Source organism: Chelonia mydas, chromosome 1 (genome assembly GCF_015237465.2).
Source record: "Chelonia mydas isolate rCheMyd1 chromosome 1, rCheMyd1.pri.v2, whole genome shotgun sequence".
Taxonomy (NCBI): domain Eukaryota; kingdom Metazoa; phylum Chordata; order Testudines; family Cheloniidae; genus Chelonia; species Chelonia mydas.
Genome location: NC_057849.1, coordinates 59,687,894 through 59,705,603, shown reverse-complemented (window position 1 = coordinate 59,705,603; position 17,710 = coordinate 59,687,894). Strand labels below are relative to the sequence as shown.

The window sequence follows — 17,710 nt, the reverse complement described above, 5'->3', positions numbered from 1 at the left end:
CAGAACACACTCAGTTTATGGAAGGAATATTTATTAGATAAGTAATTTTTTTCTAAGTTTATAAAATTCTGTAACATCATGCCTTCCTAGGTACACTGGATGTAAACATCTATAACAGCCATAAAGAATAAGCAGAATGAGTTTATAAAGAATGCCATACCACGTGAACATGATCACCTTTTAATACATTTACTAAACTAATAAACGTCTAAGATCTGAATTCTGGTACATAATTTGATAGCATTTTGAAATTTTACTTGGAAAAACTAATTGAAATTGATTTGGTTATGAGTGCTGCCAAACTAGCTGGAAGACTAAACTGGATGGAAAACTAGCTGAAAGACTAAAGAAAGTATAGTGATGATTAATAAAGGGACCTAGAGAGGTAGAAATATCGTCAGGAAATAATAAAATGAATCTGAACTTGTTAAAATGCAAGCTACTGTACCTGGGGGAAATATGAAACCCAGCTAATCAAGGGGAGAGAAATCTGGCATTCAGTACATTAAGAGGCCCAAGTTTGATCATAGTGAATTAGGTATGAGCTGGTACTGTGAAATGGTAGGGAGCAAAAAAATTTAGGCTATATGCACAGAGACCATATGTTGTTGGAGAGCAGTGAACTTGCAGTCCCTTTTCAGTCAGTACCAGTCAGACCACTCCTAGAATATACTCCATTCAGGTCTGGGCTCTTCAAGAAAATTGTAGACAAACTGAAGGTCTTTCAGAGAGCAAGAGAGTCATGAAGACTGGAGAAAGTGACTTACAAGGACAGACTGAAGTAATAGTGGTGCCTAACTGTTTCATTTAAGAAAACTAGTTCACAGAGGAAAAAAATTCTTAGCTCCATTTCTTTGATTAACTTGCCGTTTTGCTTAGGATCTGTGGCAGAGCCCCATTCTCTTCACCCTGTCTCACTTTGAAAGCCTCAAATAAAAACACACCAGCCAGCTTGTTCAATACCAACCCTAGTCGCTCAGGCTACTTCACTGTTAACCCCCTGGAACGATCACTGTGATAAGAATTGGAGAGAGTTCATACCACACAAGGCTCTTCATCCACAATCTTTTCCTTTCGTTCGTATTCAGACCCTTCCCCTTTAGTAACCATGAGGGGTGTTTTGTTACATTATATGCATGCTGCGTATTCATTCCACAATGAATTTCTGGGCAGAAATGCTGGGCCAGGGTGCCCGGCATGCTCACTGGGTCACACAACAGGCATGGTCTGATATAGGCTCCCACCAAACTGCAGGTGACCCCTGTTGTCCTTTCTCCTACTTATAAGAACCACCTTCTCATTCTCTCAAACTAGCGCGCATGTATTGTCGATCCGTAGGCATACACAATCCACTGCGTATTTTCAAATGTGCTGTTTAGTGCCATAGATGCTCTACGCTGGAATACAGCTAAACACTTACGACATGCTTGAAAATGAGTTTTATTGTTTCCACAGTGAACTGCCCATGTAACCTTACTTGACTAGAGAGAAATCTAACATTGCAACACCCGGCGTGTCTACTGGGCAAGAGTCTTTCTGCATCTCCATTTCAGCAGTTTACGCAGCTGTGCTAGAACACGGGGCAGCGCCTGAATTTTGTCCAATGGCGTGCGCTGCAGGTCTTGTAATACTTCCTTCATTTTGGCTAGGAGGCTGTTGATCTGAATGCTTTTGGAGTGCAGGAGTAGCCCCAGCTGGCTTTCTGCTGGTTTAAGTAAGTGGAGTGTGGCTGTGTCTTTCAACTGCAAAATAGCCAATGTAAAGAGAACTTAATCTTCCGAGCCAACCGGAAAGGCAGCATGCTTACTACTTATAGTCCCAATTGCAGAATATCAAAAAAAATGCTGCACTATCCATCTCCTGCAGTGTGTTTACAGTGAGCTTTGATTTAAACCACATTAAATCGTCACCTGTAAAAATCTAAAATAGTTATACATCTTGAAGCTGTGTCCCTAATAGTCCACGTGAGATAGGGGTTATTTGCTGCAGAAAGTAATTTAAACTCTTCACACCTGTTTACTGTGAAATCCTCCTGGTGCGTCCTTTGTTCACTGAAAATAATCCCACAGTGCATCATTCTATGAGACCCTCCCTGTTATCAGGGCATGCCACAAGAAATGCATTTTGATATTATTTGAGGTCACATTCTGGAGTAATTTCTACAAAGCCAAGCAAACCCTCATTAAAAGTCTCAGGAAGGTCCAACAGTGTCCCTAGGTCCTTCACACAGGAACTGAGTCAAGTTGAGTGAACATAGGTGGAACTAATCCCTCCATCTCCAATTTGTCTTTCTCCCACAAGCTAAATTTTTTAAAAGATGAGCGTGGGGAGGTTGTGTAGTGGGACTTTCAGCGGTGCAGTAATTAATACAACAGCTGAGGAAACATCTTGGGACTTGTGGACTCCAGCTTACTGTTTATGGGTGTGAACTTGGATCTTCCTGCTTCATAGAATCATAGAATATCAGGGTCGGCAGGGACCTCAGGAGGCCATCTAGTCCAACCCCCTACTCAAAGCAGGACCAATCCCTAATTTTTGCCCCATATCCATAAATGGCCCCATCAAGGATTGAACTCACAATGCTGGGTTTAGCAGGCCAAAGCTCAAACCACCGAGCTATCCCTCCTAACCAAAGCCACAAGACCCATACCACTTGATCTAAGAGATTTCCATAGCTGCTAGTAATATGGGAACACTGGTCAAGAGCTGAGTAGTTCTGTTTTCATCCAGCAGAGGGCACTGATGTACCCATGTATGCCTGCAAGTTCACTACCCTATGATTAAGCCAAGTTCAGCAGGAGAGCTAGCTGGGCAGGAACCAGAATTTCCATTTCATAGGATTAGTTCTGAATTGGAAGAAAAACCATTTAAGTTTCCTGCAAAACAGGATTTCTGGGGGGAAAAAAATTAGTTTCAGGTCAATTGAAACATTTTGTTTCCAGAAAATCAAAACTTTTCATAGAATATCAGGGTTGGAAGGGACCTCAGGAGGTCATCTAGTCCAACCCCCTGCTCAAAGCAGGACCGATCCCCAATTTTTGCCCCAGATCCCTAAATGGCCCCTTCAAGGACTGAACTCACAACCCTGGGTTTAGGAGACCAAAGCTCAAACCACTGAGCTATCCCTCCGCATTAACTTATTGTTTCCATTGACTTATTTTCTACAATACATTTCAAAATGAAAATTAATTTTGAAACAAAAATATCAAAACATTCTGTTTTGAAAATGTTAAAATGGAATGTTTTAACCTGATCAAAATGCTTTTTATTTCTTTTCTGAAATGAAATTTCATCAGAATCAGTCCCCGTGGAAGTTTCAATTTGGCCGAAACAGCATTTTCTGACAGAAGAATGCTCCAGTGTACAATTTCCAGCTAGCTCTATTCAGCAGCGATTGCAGATGTGAAATAAACTGAGTAAGCAGTCAGTAAGGATTTTTAACCACGGGCACTAACAGGACTCCAGCAAATGTCACATCTCAGTCGAGCCTTTTCTATGGAGAAGTTAATGCCCTGTCCTTTGGGACAGCTTAGTCCCATTAATTGGTAAATAGGAAATGGATCTGTAGTGCTGATGCTCAGTTCTGAGAACTTACCTTTAGCCTAGCCCCCATGTTGAAATGGATGCAGTTTTGTTGTTTAGCAAATGATAAGTAAATTTTCTCCTGAGCCACAATTTTAATCCTGATATAGATGTTTAGTTTCATGCAGATGGGCTGGAAAGGAGGTGCATGAACATGATGGCTGAAGTCATGCCAACTCCAGTGCTTCTGTCTTCTTCCTTTCTTATCGAAGTAGGAGCCAGTGTGGCTATCCAGATTCAGCCTAGAGAAAGAGTCTGAGTTAAGGCATGCAGAAGACCAAAGTACACACTGCCTGGGGAATATAAATAACGAAGAATGTCTCTCTTTGGCCTCTTAGGACCCACTGTCCTCTCACTGGTGTAATTGTTGCCATCAGTGTAGTTTCTCCTGATGCTCTGCAGTAGGAAGGAGATCCGAATCATGCCCGGCATGTTTTGCTTGTGAACTCAGTCAAACACAAAAGCTTCATTTACGGTAACCCCTATCGAGTGATGGATGCACTCGTAAGCAGAGCTGAGTAGGAAATGGTTTTTTTCATCCCAGGAACATTTTTGAGATTTTTTTGAAAAAATGTTCCCAGCACCAATCAGGATGAAAAGCCAAGCTCAAAAGTTCTCGTGAGCTGACAATCAAAGAAAGAATAAATCAAATCTGGTCAGGTCAATCGTGATGTTTGGTTTCAATTTTGACTTTTTTATTAAAATTGGTACTATAATTAGCTTAAATTTCTAAAGGAAAGGTTGGTTCAGATTGAAAACAAAATGGACATTTGTTTGGCAATGTCAAAATGGGATGTTTAGACAATTTCAAAACAAATTTTCCAAAAAATTTTGAGCCCAGAAATTTGTTGAAAATGACCTGTTCCCTCAAACAGTTTTGATATGTTCCTGACCAGCCCTACTTAGCACAGTTTCCATAATGAAAGGAAAGTGGGGAAGGTGGAGGGAGCTCTAGGAAACAGATTTTCAAGGGCTCAGCCCCCCCACAGTTGCAGCCAGAGTTTCAAAAGAGCCTAGGTCCTGTGATAATACTTATAGCTGGGTTTTTAAAAAAGTTCAGTGCTCAACATGCAGGGCTCTTCATCTGCTCCCTGAATGGGAGAAGAGTTCTTGAAAATCGGCCCCAGACTGTGGCTGATGAGCTTTTTTTGACCCCATTGCATCTGATCCAACTTAACGGAAGTCCAGTTGCTTCACTTGGACCATACGGGCTTCATCTTAGGCAAATAGCTACTCTACAGCCACCAGACACTTCATGGGAGTGGCCTGTCAAAATGAGGGGAAGCCAGTGTGTGTGGTGCACCTCCCACAGCTGAGCAAGTATTTGATGCTAAAACCATACAGGTGTTTTCCCACCTCTGATCTATATTCCTGAGCTAAGGGAGCTCTCACCATTGGATGTATCCCTTTGGTACTTTTCTTTTACACAGTGGCACCGAGCCAGGCTGCAGTCTTTCCTCTACACTATGCACACTCACCATTGAACTCCTCGCTGTCGGTATTCAAAATGCAACAGAGATAACTGGAATACTTGTAAAAGCAGTTGGAGCAGGGTAGGTGTATGTGTGCTGCTCCCAATGGGTGCTTATGGCTAGCTGTGGAAGAAGGCAGCTCCCTGCATAGCCTCTTGGAAGGATTTCTGGCTATGAGATTAACCACTTCCAAGCAGAAGACCATCTCTCACCTGCTGTTCTCCAACAGCCGTTTTTGGAGTACTATTTTCAATGGCCTCAAAAGGGGATTATTTAACTGACCATCGCAAATGCCAAAGCTGAGAGGCAAAGTCACACGCTTACTCCACAAAAAACTATTAAAGTAGCATCACAATTGCTCACTCCAGCTGCCTGTAGAAAAAAAACTAGACTAGGCCTTGAGAGGGTCCTTCTACTGTGTTTTGATCGTAAGTGTAAGGCACTCACATACCATGGGGAGGAGCACACAGTACATACAGTTAGATGAAAAACGACCTATATGAGTGGAACTTAATTCCTTTGTTACTTTGTGGGCTGATATACCCCCAGAAAATGATTTTACGATGCTTTTTGTTTCCTAATTCCCACTCACAGAGCAAAATGACACTTCCACTGCAGCTTTTCTTGAGGGTTTAAGTACAGCCACTTTGACAGTGATTGGCTAGGCACTTATTCTGTGTGTTGTGTTGCTATATTATACGCCCTGGTGGGTGAAGGTCACCCCAGCGCAGAGGGTCAGCTGCACTAGCTTGATGTACCACGTAAGCCCTATTTTAAGGTTGTAAGTGAAGTGTAAGTGGTGCATCAGCCTAGTTCGGTTCCTGTTCCCAGGACTGAATTTCATTCTGCTGTGTTTATTCAGCAGGAACTCTGAGAAGTTCTTGTGTGGGATGGGGGCAGAGGGACTCACCTATTCTGGTTTGGCCTAGCAGTGCAAGCCTTTTGGGCCCAAAGCGCTTTGTGACCCATTTTCCATTCTGAATGGTGATGTCATGCCCTAGCCATTTCTCCTCATAGTGGAATCAAAGAGAAAACCCTTTCAGGCTCCCCCAAACAGGCTTTGATGCTGTCTATAACACGTAGTCTGACACACTTTTATTACACTGTGAGTCCAAAGGACCACTGGATTTCACTCTAGGGCTAGAAGAGCGGTACTCAAACTGTGGGCCGCGACCCCACTTTAATGAGGTCACCAGGGCTGGCATTAGACTTGCTGGGGCCCGGCGCTGAAGCCCCACTGCCTAGGGCCAAAGGCTTCAGCCCTGGGTGGTAGGGCTCAGGTTACACGCCCTACACCTGGGGCTGAAGCCCTGGGTCCCCCCTCCTGAAGTCATGTAATTATTTTTGTTGTCAGAAGGGGGTTGCGGTGCAATGAAGTTTGAGAACCCCTAGACAAGGAGATTAAATCTGTGAAGAATTACACTCTCAGGAGCTAACACTATATCCCGGCAGCTTGAAGGAGGAGAAATGTATGTGAATTGGGGCTGTGCCGCTGTTCTCCTCGCTTTAATGTAACTCACCTCACTTGCTCAGTTTTGATGCTCTGGCTCAAACTCTGCCATCATTTCCACTGGCAACTCCCACGCCCTTCCAGCTAGAGGGTTGCCGCTGTGTAAATGACAGCAGCTGATGGCCTCATATTTTCATTACGATTTTGCCCATATGTTAAAAGGATCTGATCCTGATCTAGTGAAATCAGTGGGAATCTGTATGTATCTGTACCTTATACATGTGCAGCCTTTCAATTAAAACTAAATACAGGTTCTCTGTATATTTGTGTTTGTATGAGCGAGCGAGCTGACTTGCGGGATAAAGAGAGCTGAATGAAATGGAAAATCACAAATTCACAAGATACAACACCGGCAGAGAGGCAATCAGGGAGATCGCTCTGAGAGCTGATAAATGGCCCCCAAATGAGGAGTTCAGATAGTTTTTATAATTCAGCCTATTTGTCAGTCTGAATTTTTGTCTAGTTTAAATAAAGAAATTGATTCTTACCTCACCGCTACACAAAACTGACCAGAACAATGGCCGGTGAATGGCTCAGCAGACATGTTACATTATGTGTCAAGTATTAAAAGAAATGCAAAACAATAATAGACCCCAGCTAGGCTGCTCTGGAGCACAAATTGAAGACATGTTTGAACTGGTCTATGTTAAAATTAGATGGCACAAAAGTGCGTTAGTTTTATTTTGAAACCAAGGGTACTGTACTGTAATAGTCATTTATTCTATATAGCCCTTAATTTCTCTCTACAGTGAAGCACCGAGCAAAGGTATCCCCTCTCACAACAGTACAGCTATAAATCACGGACCAGATCCTTGGCTAGTGTAAATCAGCTACACCATTTACACCAGCTCAGGATCGTGGCCCTAATGTTCCCCCCAAAAAACTTGTACCAATCCCAAAAGAAACCTGGAGTGATTATGTGTTAACTCAAAGAACTGAAGAAAGGCAGAGGCAGATCAACTAAGTGCATTGTAAGTTGTGATCATGGAATGAGAAGCACATGGTTAAGCAATCTTAAATTTTAAGATTACTCAGAGGCAGGGCATTTCCATAAACTCATTCTCATGGTGAAAATAGGATTGTGACTATGATGCTTGCTTCTCTCTGGGATTTGCTTTTCGCTGCTGCACTATAATATTTCTCGTTCTGATCCATGATTGCTACTGTGGCCCAATTGCCATCGGAATACGAACAAGTGTAGATGGTGTGATATGACTCCAGTTGGTGCAAACAATAAAAATGAGGGACCATTATTCTACAATCACAACTGTAGACGAAGAGAGCGAGAAGGACTGAAATAAGGGAAACAAATGGCTGGAATGCTTCTGAAAACAAGAGGAGCCACCGTTGCGTTCTTAAAGCGACTGCACAAGCATTTCCAGACCAGAGAGACAAAGAAGAGTAATGGAAAGACAGCAGGAGAAAGAGGTGGAAAACAGAGGCTCAAGCCTAGGGGGTCAGTGGTATTTTACTGCTGCTAGGAATTGCTGTGTTACAGTGTTGTAAAAATCATACTGCTTCATGATGGATGAAAGAGCAATGTGTCTGGAGGCAAATACTGGGAGGGTAGTGGCCTTTATGGATGTGTTATTACAAAAGCTATTTGCAATGATTTGTAACAGCCAGTAAGACATTTAATGTATCCAATAATTAGTTTCAACACAGGGAGGACTTGTAAAATTTAAATCAGCACACACTTGCTTCCCCGTGTAAGAGATTAAAATGAAAAACTGATATTTATGTGCAGCATTGATGTCTTTCATTCCCTGGCTTTTTTTTAAGGTAAACTTTCTGGGAGTGGGGGGTTGGAAATTAGGATTTGATGACTTAAAAAGCAGGGATTCCTGTTGCAAACAATCTATCATTAGATATTAGGGTTTAGTCTATGGAAGAAATTGGTCATCTGAGCAATGCTTTATGGCCTGGAGCATTCACTGGATATGAGAAACAAACCAAATGCAAGGTTGCCATGAAGCCAAATGATACTGGCCCTTGCAATTGGCATGAGATGTGTAACTGGGGTAATGAAACTCTGAAATTCTGAACACTCAGAATTACTGGCAACTTGCCCAAAGACCTCAGTCTACAATTAATGTATATAAAATGGAGCAGACAGCAGCTACTGTCCTCTTTAAAGAAGAACTGTGACACTCTCACTACAAATACTAGCATGTCTTGGTCCCTTGCCTCGGCTCACAATGGAGTACCATATGGCCTGTAGTCTACGAAGGTTATACCTCTGGATTAAGTCTGAGGGTAGTGGGCTGCCTTTGGTCCGCTGTTGCTATCTCTTAAGTGGAGTATGCTGATCGGTTTTGGCTCATAGTTACCTTGTGCTCCCCTGTTTGTTTGTTGTATGAATGTGTTGGGTCCTATCTTATGCACATATTGCAAGCTCCTCAGGACAGGGGCCACCTTTTGTCTTGTGTTTGTACAGCACCTAGCGCAGGGCCCTAGTCTATGATTGGGGCTCATAGGTGCTGCTGCAATACTCAATAATCAATCAAGGCTGGACTGGCCAAATGGGCACCCATAGGTTTTAGAACTTAGCTGTTGGATGCACCAGGAGCAGTCCAAAGGACAGCAGGGCTTCTGTCACTCTGCAACCCCCTCTCCACCCACACAGCTGGGCTCCCCCAAGTCCCAGTGGCACATCGCTCCTCCTCTATAACCAGCTAGCAAGTGGCTCAGCTCCTTCCCTAGGAGAGCTGGCACCACTGCAGCTGGTGGAAGTGTGCCAAATCTCCAGCTGCTCCTGCCTGCTTAGCTATCCTCACCGCTGAGACTTCCCTACCCCAAAAGCGAAGGTGGTGTCCCCAGTCACTCATCATTAGGCCCAGGCTTCCTGGCTGTAATCATTAGTACTGGCTGGAAGACTGTCTAACAGTACTTGTGCTCACCAGATGAGCCCATTCCTATGGTAGCACGTGGCATAGCCGCGGTTTGTGAAGAATGCTTGAATCCCTGAGTATGTGTGATCCTCTAGGATGACGTATATAAACTGTCCTTCCTTGACATACACGATCAGGAGGGCAATGTTACCTGATGGATAACTGCGAAATAGTTAAGGAAAACCCTCCCCCCAAAAACAAACACCCCCCCCCCACACACAGCTCCTGCAATAAGGCAGATTTCAGTGGAACACCACCCTCAGTAGGCTCAAAGGGTCAGGTTCTTGGCTGATTTTAATCAGCATAGAACCACTGCAGTTACTGAAGCTGCTTTACACCAGCTGTGGATTTGGCTCACAATGTTGAGACCTAGTTTATCTGTTAGTACAGGCGGAAACTCCTAGCCAGAAAAATCCTCAATGAGATCATTCTGAAATTTGACCCACTATTTAAAGGAATACATCTTTGCAAGATACAAAACCTGACCTGTCCCATCTGGAAAAAGAAGAAAGAATTTCTGCCCATCAGGATAATATCTTCTTACAGGGTCACGAGCATGACAAATCTGTAGAAATAAAGTGAGCTGGTGAAGAGAGAAAGCGTGGGGCGAGGAGAGGAGTTCCAGGCCAAATACCCATCAGGAATTTTTCGCCATTGTGTATGCAGTGCATGCACCCCCACCTAAAAATCCGTAACAATGTGACAGAGAGACTGAGATTCCAAATACGATATTCACAAACAATTTCTCCTCCAATATTTGCTCATCTCCAACTGGGACCAAAGCATTTGGCCCAATAATATACATCTATAGATGCTGTATCTCCCATTTTGCCCTTGAAGTTGGTTTTGAATTAAAAGTCTGCTAACTGACACAGGAGACAACACTCTCCATAGTTTATATTTTACACGTCTTATGTACAAAGCTCGGCTCTCTTTCATTTATATTAGTAGCCTTTCCCTGATAATATTTTGCCAAGAGGCTTTCTTTCCATCAGACACACAAGTTAATTTACCCTGCAATGTACTGACAGATGATTGCAGAGAAAACATAAACACGTCTTCACTTTGGGGCTGGCTCCAAGCGCTGCATGAGGTTGAGCGCCATGCTTCCTTGTAGGAATGAACAGCAGAGCCATTTGCTTCTCCTAGAAAAATGCCGAACTGTTTGCTTTGTTAGTGGAGGGGTGGGGCGAGCGGGAGCGGCTTTGCAGTCTAGCATTTTCGCATTATTAAAGCAACAGCTAATTCTGAAATGCAGAAAGAGGCCTTCCTCACTATCTCTCTCTCTGGGAGATTAGAGCTCCACCTCAGTAGCTTCCAGGCTTATGCCTTTCTCCTGCGTGAAGTGACTGATTTTGGCCATAACAAGAGCCCTAATTTATAACCAGCCCGAGGATGTATATTTTGGCTCTGCAAACTAGCTAAAAATGATCTCCTGGTTGTGAGGGGGGTGGGCGGGGAGAAATAAATGTTGCTCTGGCTTCCATTTTTCAAAGACTTTTTATGACGCGCAAAAGCAGACAGTTCTAGATAGGAGGCTTTGTCATGCACATAGCTCACGGGGGAAAGTAGTATAATGGATTTCTAGATCTACAATAAAAAAAACATCCACTGCTTGTGATGTAAATCAAGGTAATTTTCATGTAAATTTATGGGCTCTGTAACATTTTCTGCTTTGGAAAGCAGGAGGGATTTCAACATAGCAGCCCAGCCCTTGTTCACAATGCAGGTTTGGTGTCGAACACCTTCTACTCCCATTGTCTTCCATGGGAGCTGGGGGTGATCGGCACCACACAGGAGAGCCTCAGGCCCATGGAGTGGCAACTTATCTTTGGGTATTGCCGCTTCTTCTTCATGTATGCGCAATGTGCCTCAAGTGACCAAGATTCATCACCAAATTTGGTTCGCTGGTTGGATCGTTAGCTTCCCCAGCTCTGGCCGGGTCCTGATGGGGAGTGTGACGTACTGGAGACAATAGGATTGAAACTCCTCATGGAATAAAGGGGTTACTCAACAGGAGCCCAGCCCTAGATTACTGGCTGTAGTTCTGTGACATGGATCTGAAGAAACCCTTGCCGGGAGTGAATGAAGGAGCAGAGGTGTGGAATCAGGAGGGAAAAGCCAACATATCATATTGCCACCTTCCTGTACATAAACTGGTTTCCAGTCCAGTGTAAATCATTGGCTTTTGCTAATACATATGTCTACACAGTATACATCTGTTATAAAAGCAGTTGAACACTGCCAGCAAATCACATCCCAGTCCAGAGGCACATCCTAGTGTAAATGAACTGGCTCCCTGCATAAATTTCAGCTGTGCCTGCTTATGAAGCACCGCACTCAATTCAGCTTCAAAGTTACCTCTGTCCAGACAGGTCTGCTGTTATCTCGCTGTTTGCATTGTGAAACGGTGGGGAAACAGACTACAAGGAACCAGAGGGATGCTGAAGGAGGGATCCTGCATATCTCTGGCTCCCTGCTCTGCTGTTTGGCTGTGGTGGTTTTGTGTTAGGTCTAGGTCATATATTTGGTCCCTGTCAGATGAAGAGCTCTGTTACCTGTGTCTCGCTCTTACCATGGGTGGACAAAATAAAAAGTCCTCTGTAACTCTGAAAAATTAGCTACCATGCATGTGAAATTGTCCCCCCCCCCACACACCTATTTTAAGAATTCAGAAGGGAAATCAAGAGTATGAGAGCACTGGTCTGAACCAAGCACACTGCCTAAGAGCAGCTACTGTGCCTGCTTTGATCCACCTCCCACCCCTGCTGTGCCAGTGCTTCTCAGTACTAGTATGCAACATCCATACTATTCCCTGTCTGGATCTCTAGTGAGAGACACCACTACTGGAGTCAAATTGTGACTAGCCTCCTGTGTAGAACTGGAGACAGGAATCAGACACTAGTTCCGTGCTCACTGGTGAGCGATGCTAGGATTTGAAGTTGGCTCTCTAAAGCTTTCGAGCTACACAGAGCTCTTCTTCAGGTCTAGGTGAAGAGGAGCTCTGCGCAGACCTGAAGAAGAGCTCTGTATAGCTTGTAAGCTGGTCTCTCTCACCAACAGAAATTGGCCAATAGAAGATATTACCTCACCCACCTTGTCTCGTGGGCAAGTCATGTAATTTTGCTGTGACTCAGATCCCCTTCTGTAAAATGGGGATAATAATAATTCCTTTCTCTCAATTGTTGTCTGTCTATTTTGACTGTAAGGTCTTTCGGAGCAGGGACTCTCTCTTAATGGGTTTGTACAGTATCTAGCATAATGGAGGCCTGATTTCTGTTGGGACTGCTCGGGGCTAGTCCAGCACAAATAAATTAACAATAATAAACCATGTCTCTGGGCAGTTCATAGAATAGACGGTATTCTCCAGAATCTTTCTTTTGGGGTAGAGTGACCAGATAGCACCTGTGAAAAAACGGGACAGGAGTGGGGAGTAATAGGTGCCTGTATAAGAAAAAGTCCCCAAAAAAGGGACTGTCCCTTTAAAAATGGGACATCTGGTCACCCTATTTTGGGGTTGTACTTTCCACAGGCAGGAGGGTTCTGTATGCTAGTTACAGGATCCACAGATACTTGCAGTGTACTCACCTTACCAGCCTAGGTCTGGCACAAGCCCCTGAACAGACGTGTAAAGTGGAGTACACAGTGGCAAGGGGGCTGAACAGTTGTGCCGACTCACAGAGAGCGGTGTTCTCTTTAAAGCAGAGGCTCAGCGTATTCATCTCACGGTTTGAGTGAAAGGTTTCGTGTCACCATCCCACTTTTCTAAGTCCCATTGAGATTTTCTGTCACAGGTGTTGCTGCCCTTATAACAACACTTTCAAGAGATGTTGCTGAATAGACAAAATCTCGTGAGCATTCAGAAAACGTACTTATGTGGAGCGATAGGTACTAGCATCAAAAGAGAATACAGCCGTCAGGTTATCATCACACACCTTTAAGTGCTCTGCTCTGAACGCTGCATCCAGGTCTTCAGAAGTTTGAGACAGTGCTGGATTCTCTTCTTGGAATTGCGAGAATTGAAATGAAATTTTGGTCACTGAAACAATTTTAAAATGAAGGTGTTCAGGGAATTCAGTGCAGCTCAGCCTCTCAAAGCTCAGAGTTAGCCCTAATCTCATCTATATTGTGGCGCTTCTGTTTAAGGGTAAACCAAACTGCAAGGAAACTTTAGGGGAAAACCTGACGATGAGCTCTATAGGTCTGTCTACACTGCATCTGGGAGTGAGCCTCCCAGACCAGGTCCACAGACTTGTGCTAGTGCGCTAAAAATCGCTGTGTAGACGTTGCACCTCAGGCTTCCGAGTGTGGGGGGGTGGGCGGGCACTGAGAGATTGAGTGCCAGCCTGAGCTGCAGTGTCTGTACAGCAATGTTGAGCACGCCAAGGTGAGCCCTGCTAACACAAGTCTGTGTATGGACCCACTCCCAGGTGCAGTGTAGACATACCCCATGAGTCTGTGGGAGAGTTTCCCAAGGGGAGTGATGAAAGCCTCATTGCTTAGGGTAGTTAAACTAAATGGCCAATATGCTATAAAATGTTCTGTAGGGAACAATCCTGCCCTGACTAGAAGATGGATTACAAGTGACCTAACACGTCTCTTCCATCCCTGTCCGATATGATTCTAAATCAAACACAATGACTAAAACAGTACCATGGTTACCGTACTTACAGGCACCAAACCTCATATGCCGCTCATACAGTTCCCTGTATTTATCAAAACCTCTCTCTTGCAACCTAAGGACAACAAACAATATATTTTAAAATCACACACTTGTTTTTGGCTAATGACAACCTAAACAATTTCAGAAAAACATGTGACATTAGGTCATGATGTCCTACCTGCCTATTTACATATATAAATAATTACTCCACATGAACACCCCAAGTCATGTCAACATTGTTGTCTGCCCAGCAGGGCCTTCTGTGAGAGGCAACACTGAGATGGGGTCCAGCAGGCCTATGGGATCCCTCTGCCCCCTCCAGGAGCCACTGTCTCTAGGTCCAAAAGAAGAGGCTTTATTGCTTGTCCACATACATAACCACATGGGAAACTGAGGAGAATATGGAATTCTACATGCAATGCTCCATCAGTTACGCTCTAGTGTATTGGTCAGGAAACTTAGTGGAGAGGGACTCCTGATTCCTGCAAAGGGTTCTGGATAATGGGAGAAGGTAAAGAAGTCACCTGAGATTTTTCTCCCAGATGGTAGGAGAACCTGACCACGCCCAGTGATTTACACTGGGTGACTCCAGTACAGGCCCTAGTGCCTTACTTCTTGCAAGGAGGCCCTGCCTTTTGATGGGGGATCAGAAGGAAAGTTAAACGCCCTAACGCACTTGGGAGTACCCCCTTTCTAGAACCTCTCACAGGGTTGTGGGGGCGGGAGGGGGAATCCACAATGCAGCCAACAATACAGCGCCTGCAGAGTGGGTTTTGAGAAATCTCTCTGGCTGGACTGCTGAGTCGGGCTTACTCTGTCAGCCTTACCCTGGTTGTTTGCTGCAGTCCCTGTAGGGTCGGGGTCTCTTAGACGGGAGTTCTCTTTCTGGCTTCAGGAGTCCCCACAGCAGTCTCCTGCTTAGGGCATTCCTGTTCCTCACCATCCTGAGCTGACTGCAGTTTCCTCCTTTTTAAATGCCTTCTCCCCTTCCATACATGATTGACAAGGCTGGAGAGGCGGGGCTAGCCCTGTCACTAGGGCCTCTCTGGCACTTCCTAATCAGCATGGGGTCTCACAGAGACACTTACTGTTGCTCAAGTTTCTTTCTGGTGTCACTTTCTAGCATTGTTTGTGAAAGGTGAGGATGAGGAGCAATGTCAATCTCTTCGTCAAATGAGTTGCCTTCCATCAGCTCCTTGATCACACACTCAAACACTTCCTTGTACATCCTGCAGCACAAAATCTACAAAATACACCAGACGTGGGAACACAATGGGACCAGCCTACAGGGAACTGGCAAAAAGTGTGATCTTTTCCACACGCGGCTTCACATTCCTCCCAACAGGCAAGCAGTCTGAGATTAGCCAAGATCATGAGTGATGCAGGATTTTCCCACTTCATGTAGCTTTATTAATGCCAGTAAACCAGGTTCTCTGCTTAGCTCCATTGCACCAGCTGTGGATCTGGCCCGTTTGTGGAATCACTGAATATCAGGGTTGGAAAGGACCTCAGGAAGTCATCTAGTCTAACCCCTTGCTCAAAGCAGGACCAATCCCCAATTTTTGCCCCAGATCCCTAAATGGTCCCCTCAGGAATTGAACTCACAACCCTGGGTTTAACAGGCCAATGCTCAAACCACTGAGCCATGCCTCCCCCCATTGACTCCCCGCTGCTCCATTTCCAAGAATCCCATGCTTCTGTCTCGCAAGCTACAGCTCTTCCTCTTGACTGAAGCCAGGCTGTCTCCCTCCAACTTTGCTTCTCTGACCATCCACTCCTTCAGTGATCTCTTCCCATTCCCTCCTCAACACCCATGCCCAAAAGGTGCTCCTCTTTTCTCCCCCTTGCCTTCTTAATCCAATTTCCTATCCACTCCAAATTGCTTGTCCTCTCAACCCTCCCCAGGTATTTCCCCCTTAGCCCTGCTTCTGCCTTCCTTCCCAACTCTGATGTCTGGTTGTTGCCCTGCTTCAGACATAAAAATTATCACTACAGCATATAGCAGGAGCTTTCTTCCTTTGTCTCCCTCCCCTTTCTGTAATGTATCATACTACATTTATGGAAACTCAGGCTCAGATTAAAAAGGCGATTTGCTCATGTCCTCAAGTCCATAGTAGAATCAGGAACAGATCACAAGAGTCCTGAATCTCAAACCTTGCACCCTGGACACTGGACCAAACTGCTCCCATTTTTTGTTGTGGATTTTCCCTCCATTGGTATAATTCACAATGATTTTGGGGTGACCCTGTCTCGTGTCCAACTGCTGATGGCAGCAGGAATTCTTGGGGATGCCAAATTTTCTTCCTTCCAGGGTACTACTTGACCAAAGTATAATCCCGAATATATTACAAAAGACCTAGCAGTTCCCTCACCTCCACTGTCCTGGTCTATGTTTGGAACTGCCAGGGCATGGTAACGTATTGGCTTTGCTGCTGGAAGATTACCAGGAAAAGATAGCTTCATTGTTTAAGTAGCACAGCTACTCACAGTTTCCAGTGGTTGTGTCTCCAGGTCTTCTACTCTTGGGATGGGCTTTGCAACAGCCTTACAAAACTCACAGCTTTCATATCCTTCAGCAATGCGATTTTCCTCAGAGGACAAAGGAAAATGGTGAAGAACATTAGCTTTTTTTAAAAAAATTAATTGTACTTGAAGCCTAGCTGCTCACATGAGAAAATCACAGTTCTCTAAAAAGAGTCAAGTTTGCATCTCTCCAGAAAGACCACTATCAGTAAGGTGCTGTCACGAGGATATCCAGGAAGTTCTAGGTTATGTGTGACAATCTGTATTCCCAAGTGAATTGCTGATTTTTACTCCTTCATCAGAGCTGGATGAAAAGTGCTAATTGTGTTTTGTGGGAAATTTGCGGGGAGGGGGGGAAGTTTTTTTTTTTTTTTTGATGATGAAAAAAATGAAAACCAGTATGATCACGTAGTCTGATCTCCTGGATGACACAGGTCAAAGAACTTCCCCAACACAATTCCTAGCACAGATTTTTTTAGAAAAACATCCACTACATTGAAAAATGGTCAGTGATGGAAAATCCACCACAACACTAGGTAAATTGTTCCAATGGTTCCTTATCCTTATTGTTAAAAATGTACACCCTGTTTCCAGTCTGAATTTGTTTAGCTTCATCTTCCAGCCATTAGATCACATTATACCTTTCTCTGCTAAATTGAAGAGCCCATTATTAAATGTGTGTTCCCAAAATATTTCATAGGTACTTATAAACTATGATCAAGTCCTTTAACCTTCTATTTGTTAAGCTAAATAGACTGAGCTCATTGAAGCTGTCACTATCAGACATGTTTTCTAATCCTTTTATCATTCTCCTAGCTCTTCTCTGAACCTCTTCAGATGATCAACATCCTTCTTGAATTGTGGACACCAGAACTGGACATGGTAATCCAGCAGTGGACACATCAGTGCCAAATATAGAGGAAAATTAACCTCTCTATTCCTACTTGAGATTCCTCCGCTTATACATCCAAGGAGTGCATTAGCCTTTTTGGTTACAGCGTCACACTAGGACCTCATGCTCAGCTGATTATCCACCACGATGCCCAAATCTTTTCTTGGAGTCACTGTT

General features: G+C 44.2%; 1 protein-coding gene across 1 annotated transcript in view; it reads right to left on the bottom strand.

Annotated features, from left to right (window-relative positions):
- Nucleotides 1-29: 29 nt before the first annotated feature.
- Nucleotides 30-17,710, bottom strand: part of ERICH6B (glutamate rich 6B) — a 49,000-nt gene continuing 31,319 nt past the window's right edge. Inside the window, exons 8-15 of the mRNA XM_043522610.1 lie at nt 16,606-16,707; nt 15,207-15,361; nt 14,127-14,191; nt 13,391-13,494; nt 9,932-10,020; nt 9,465-9,617; nt 3,596-3,824; nt 30-1,742 (exon numbers count right to left, since the gene is read on the bottom strand). Coding sequence (XP_043378545.1) covers nt 1,518-1,742; nt 3,596-3,824; nt 9,465-9,617; nt 9,932-10,020; nt 13,391-13,494; nt 14,127-14,191; nt 15,207-15,361; nt 16,606-16,707 — 1,122 coding nt within the window. The 3' untranslated portion in view covers nt 30-1,517. The remainder of the gene's footprint in view (nt 1,743-3,595; nt 3,825-9,464; nt 9,618-9,931; nt 10,021-13,390; nt 13,495-14,126; nt 14,192-15,206; nt 15,362-16,605; nt 16,708-17,710) is intronic.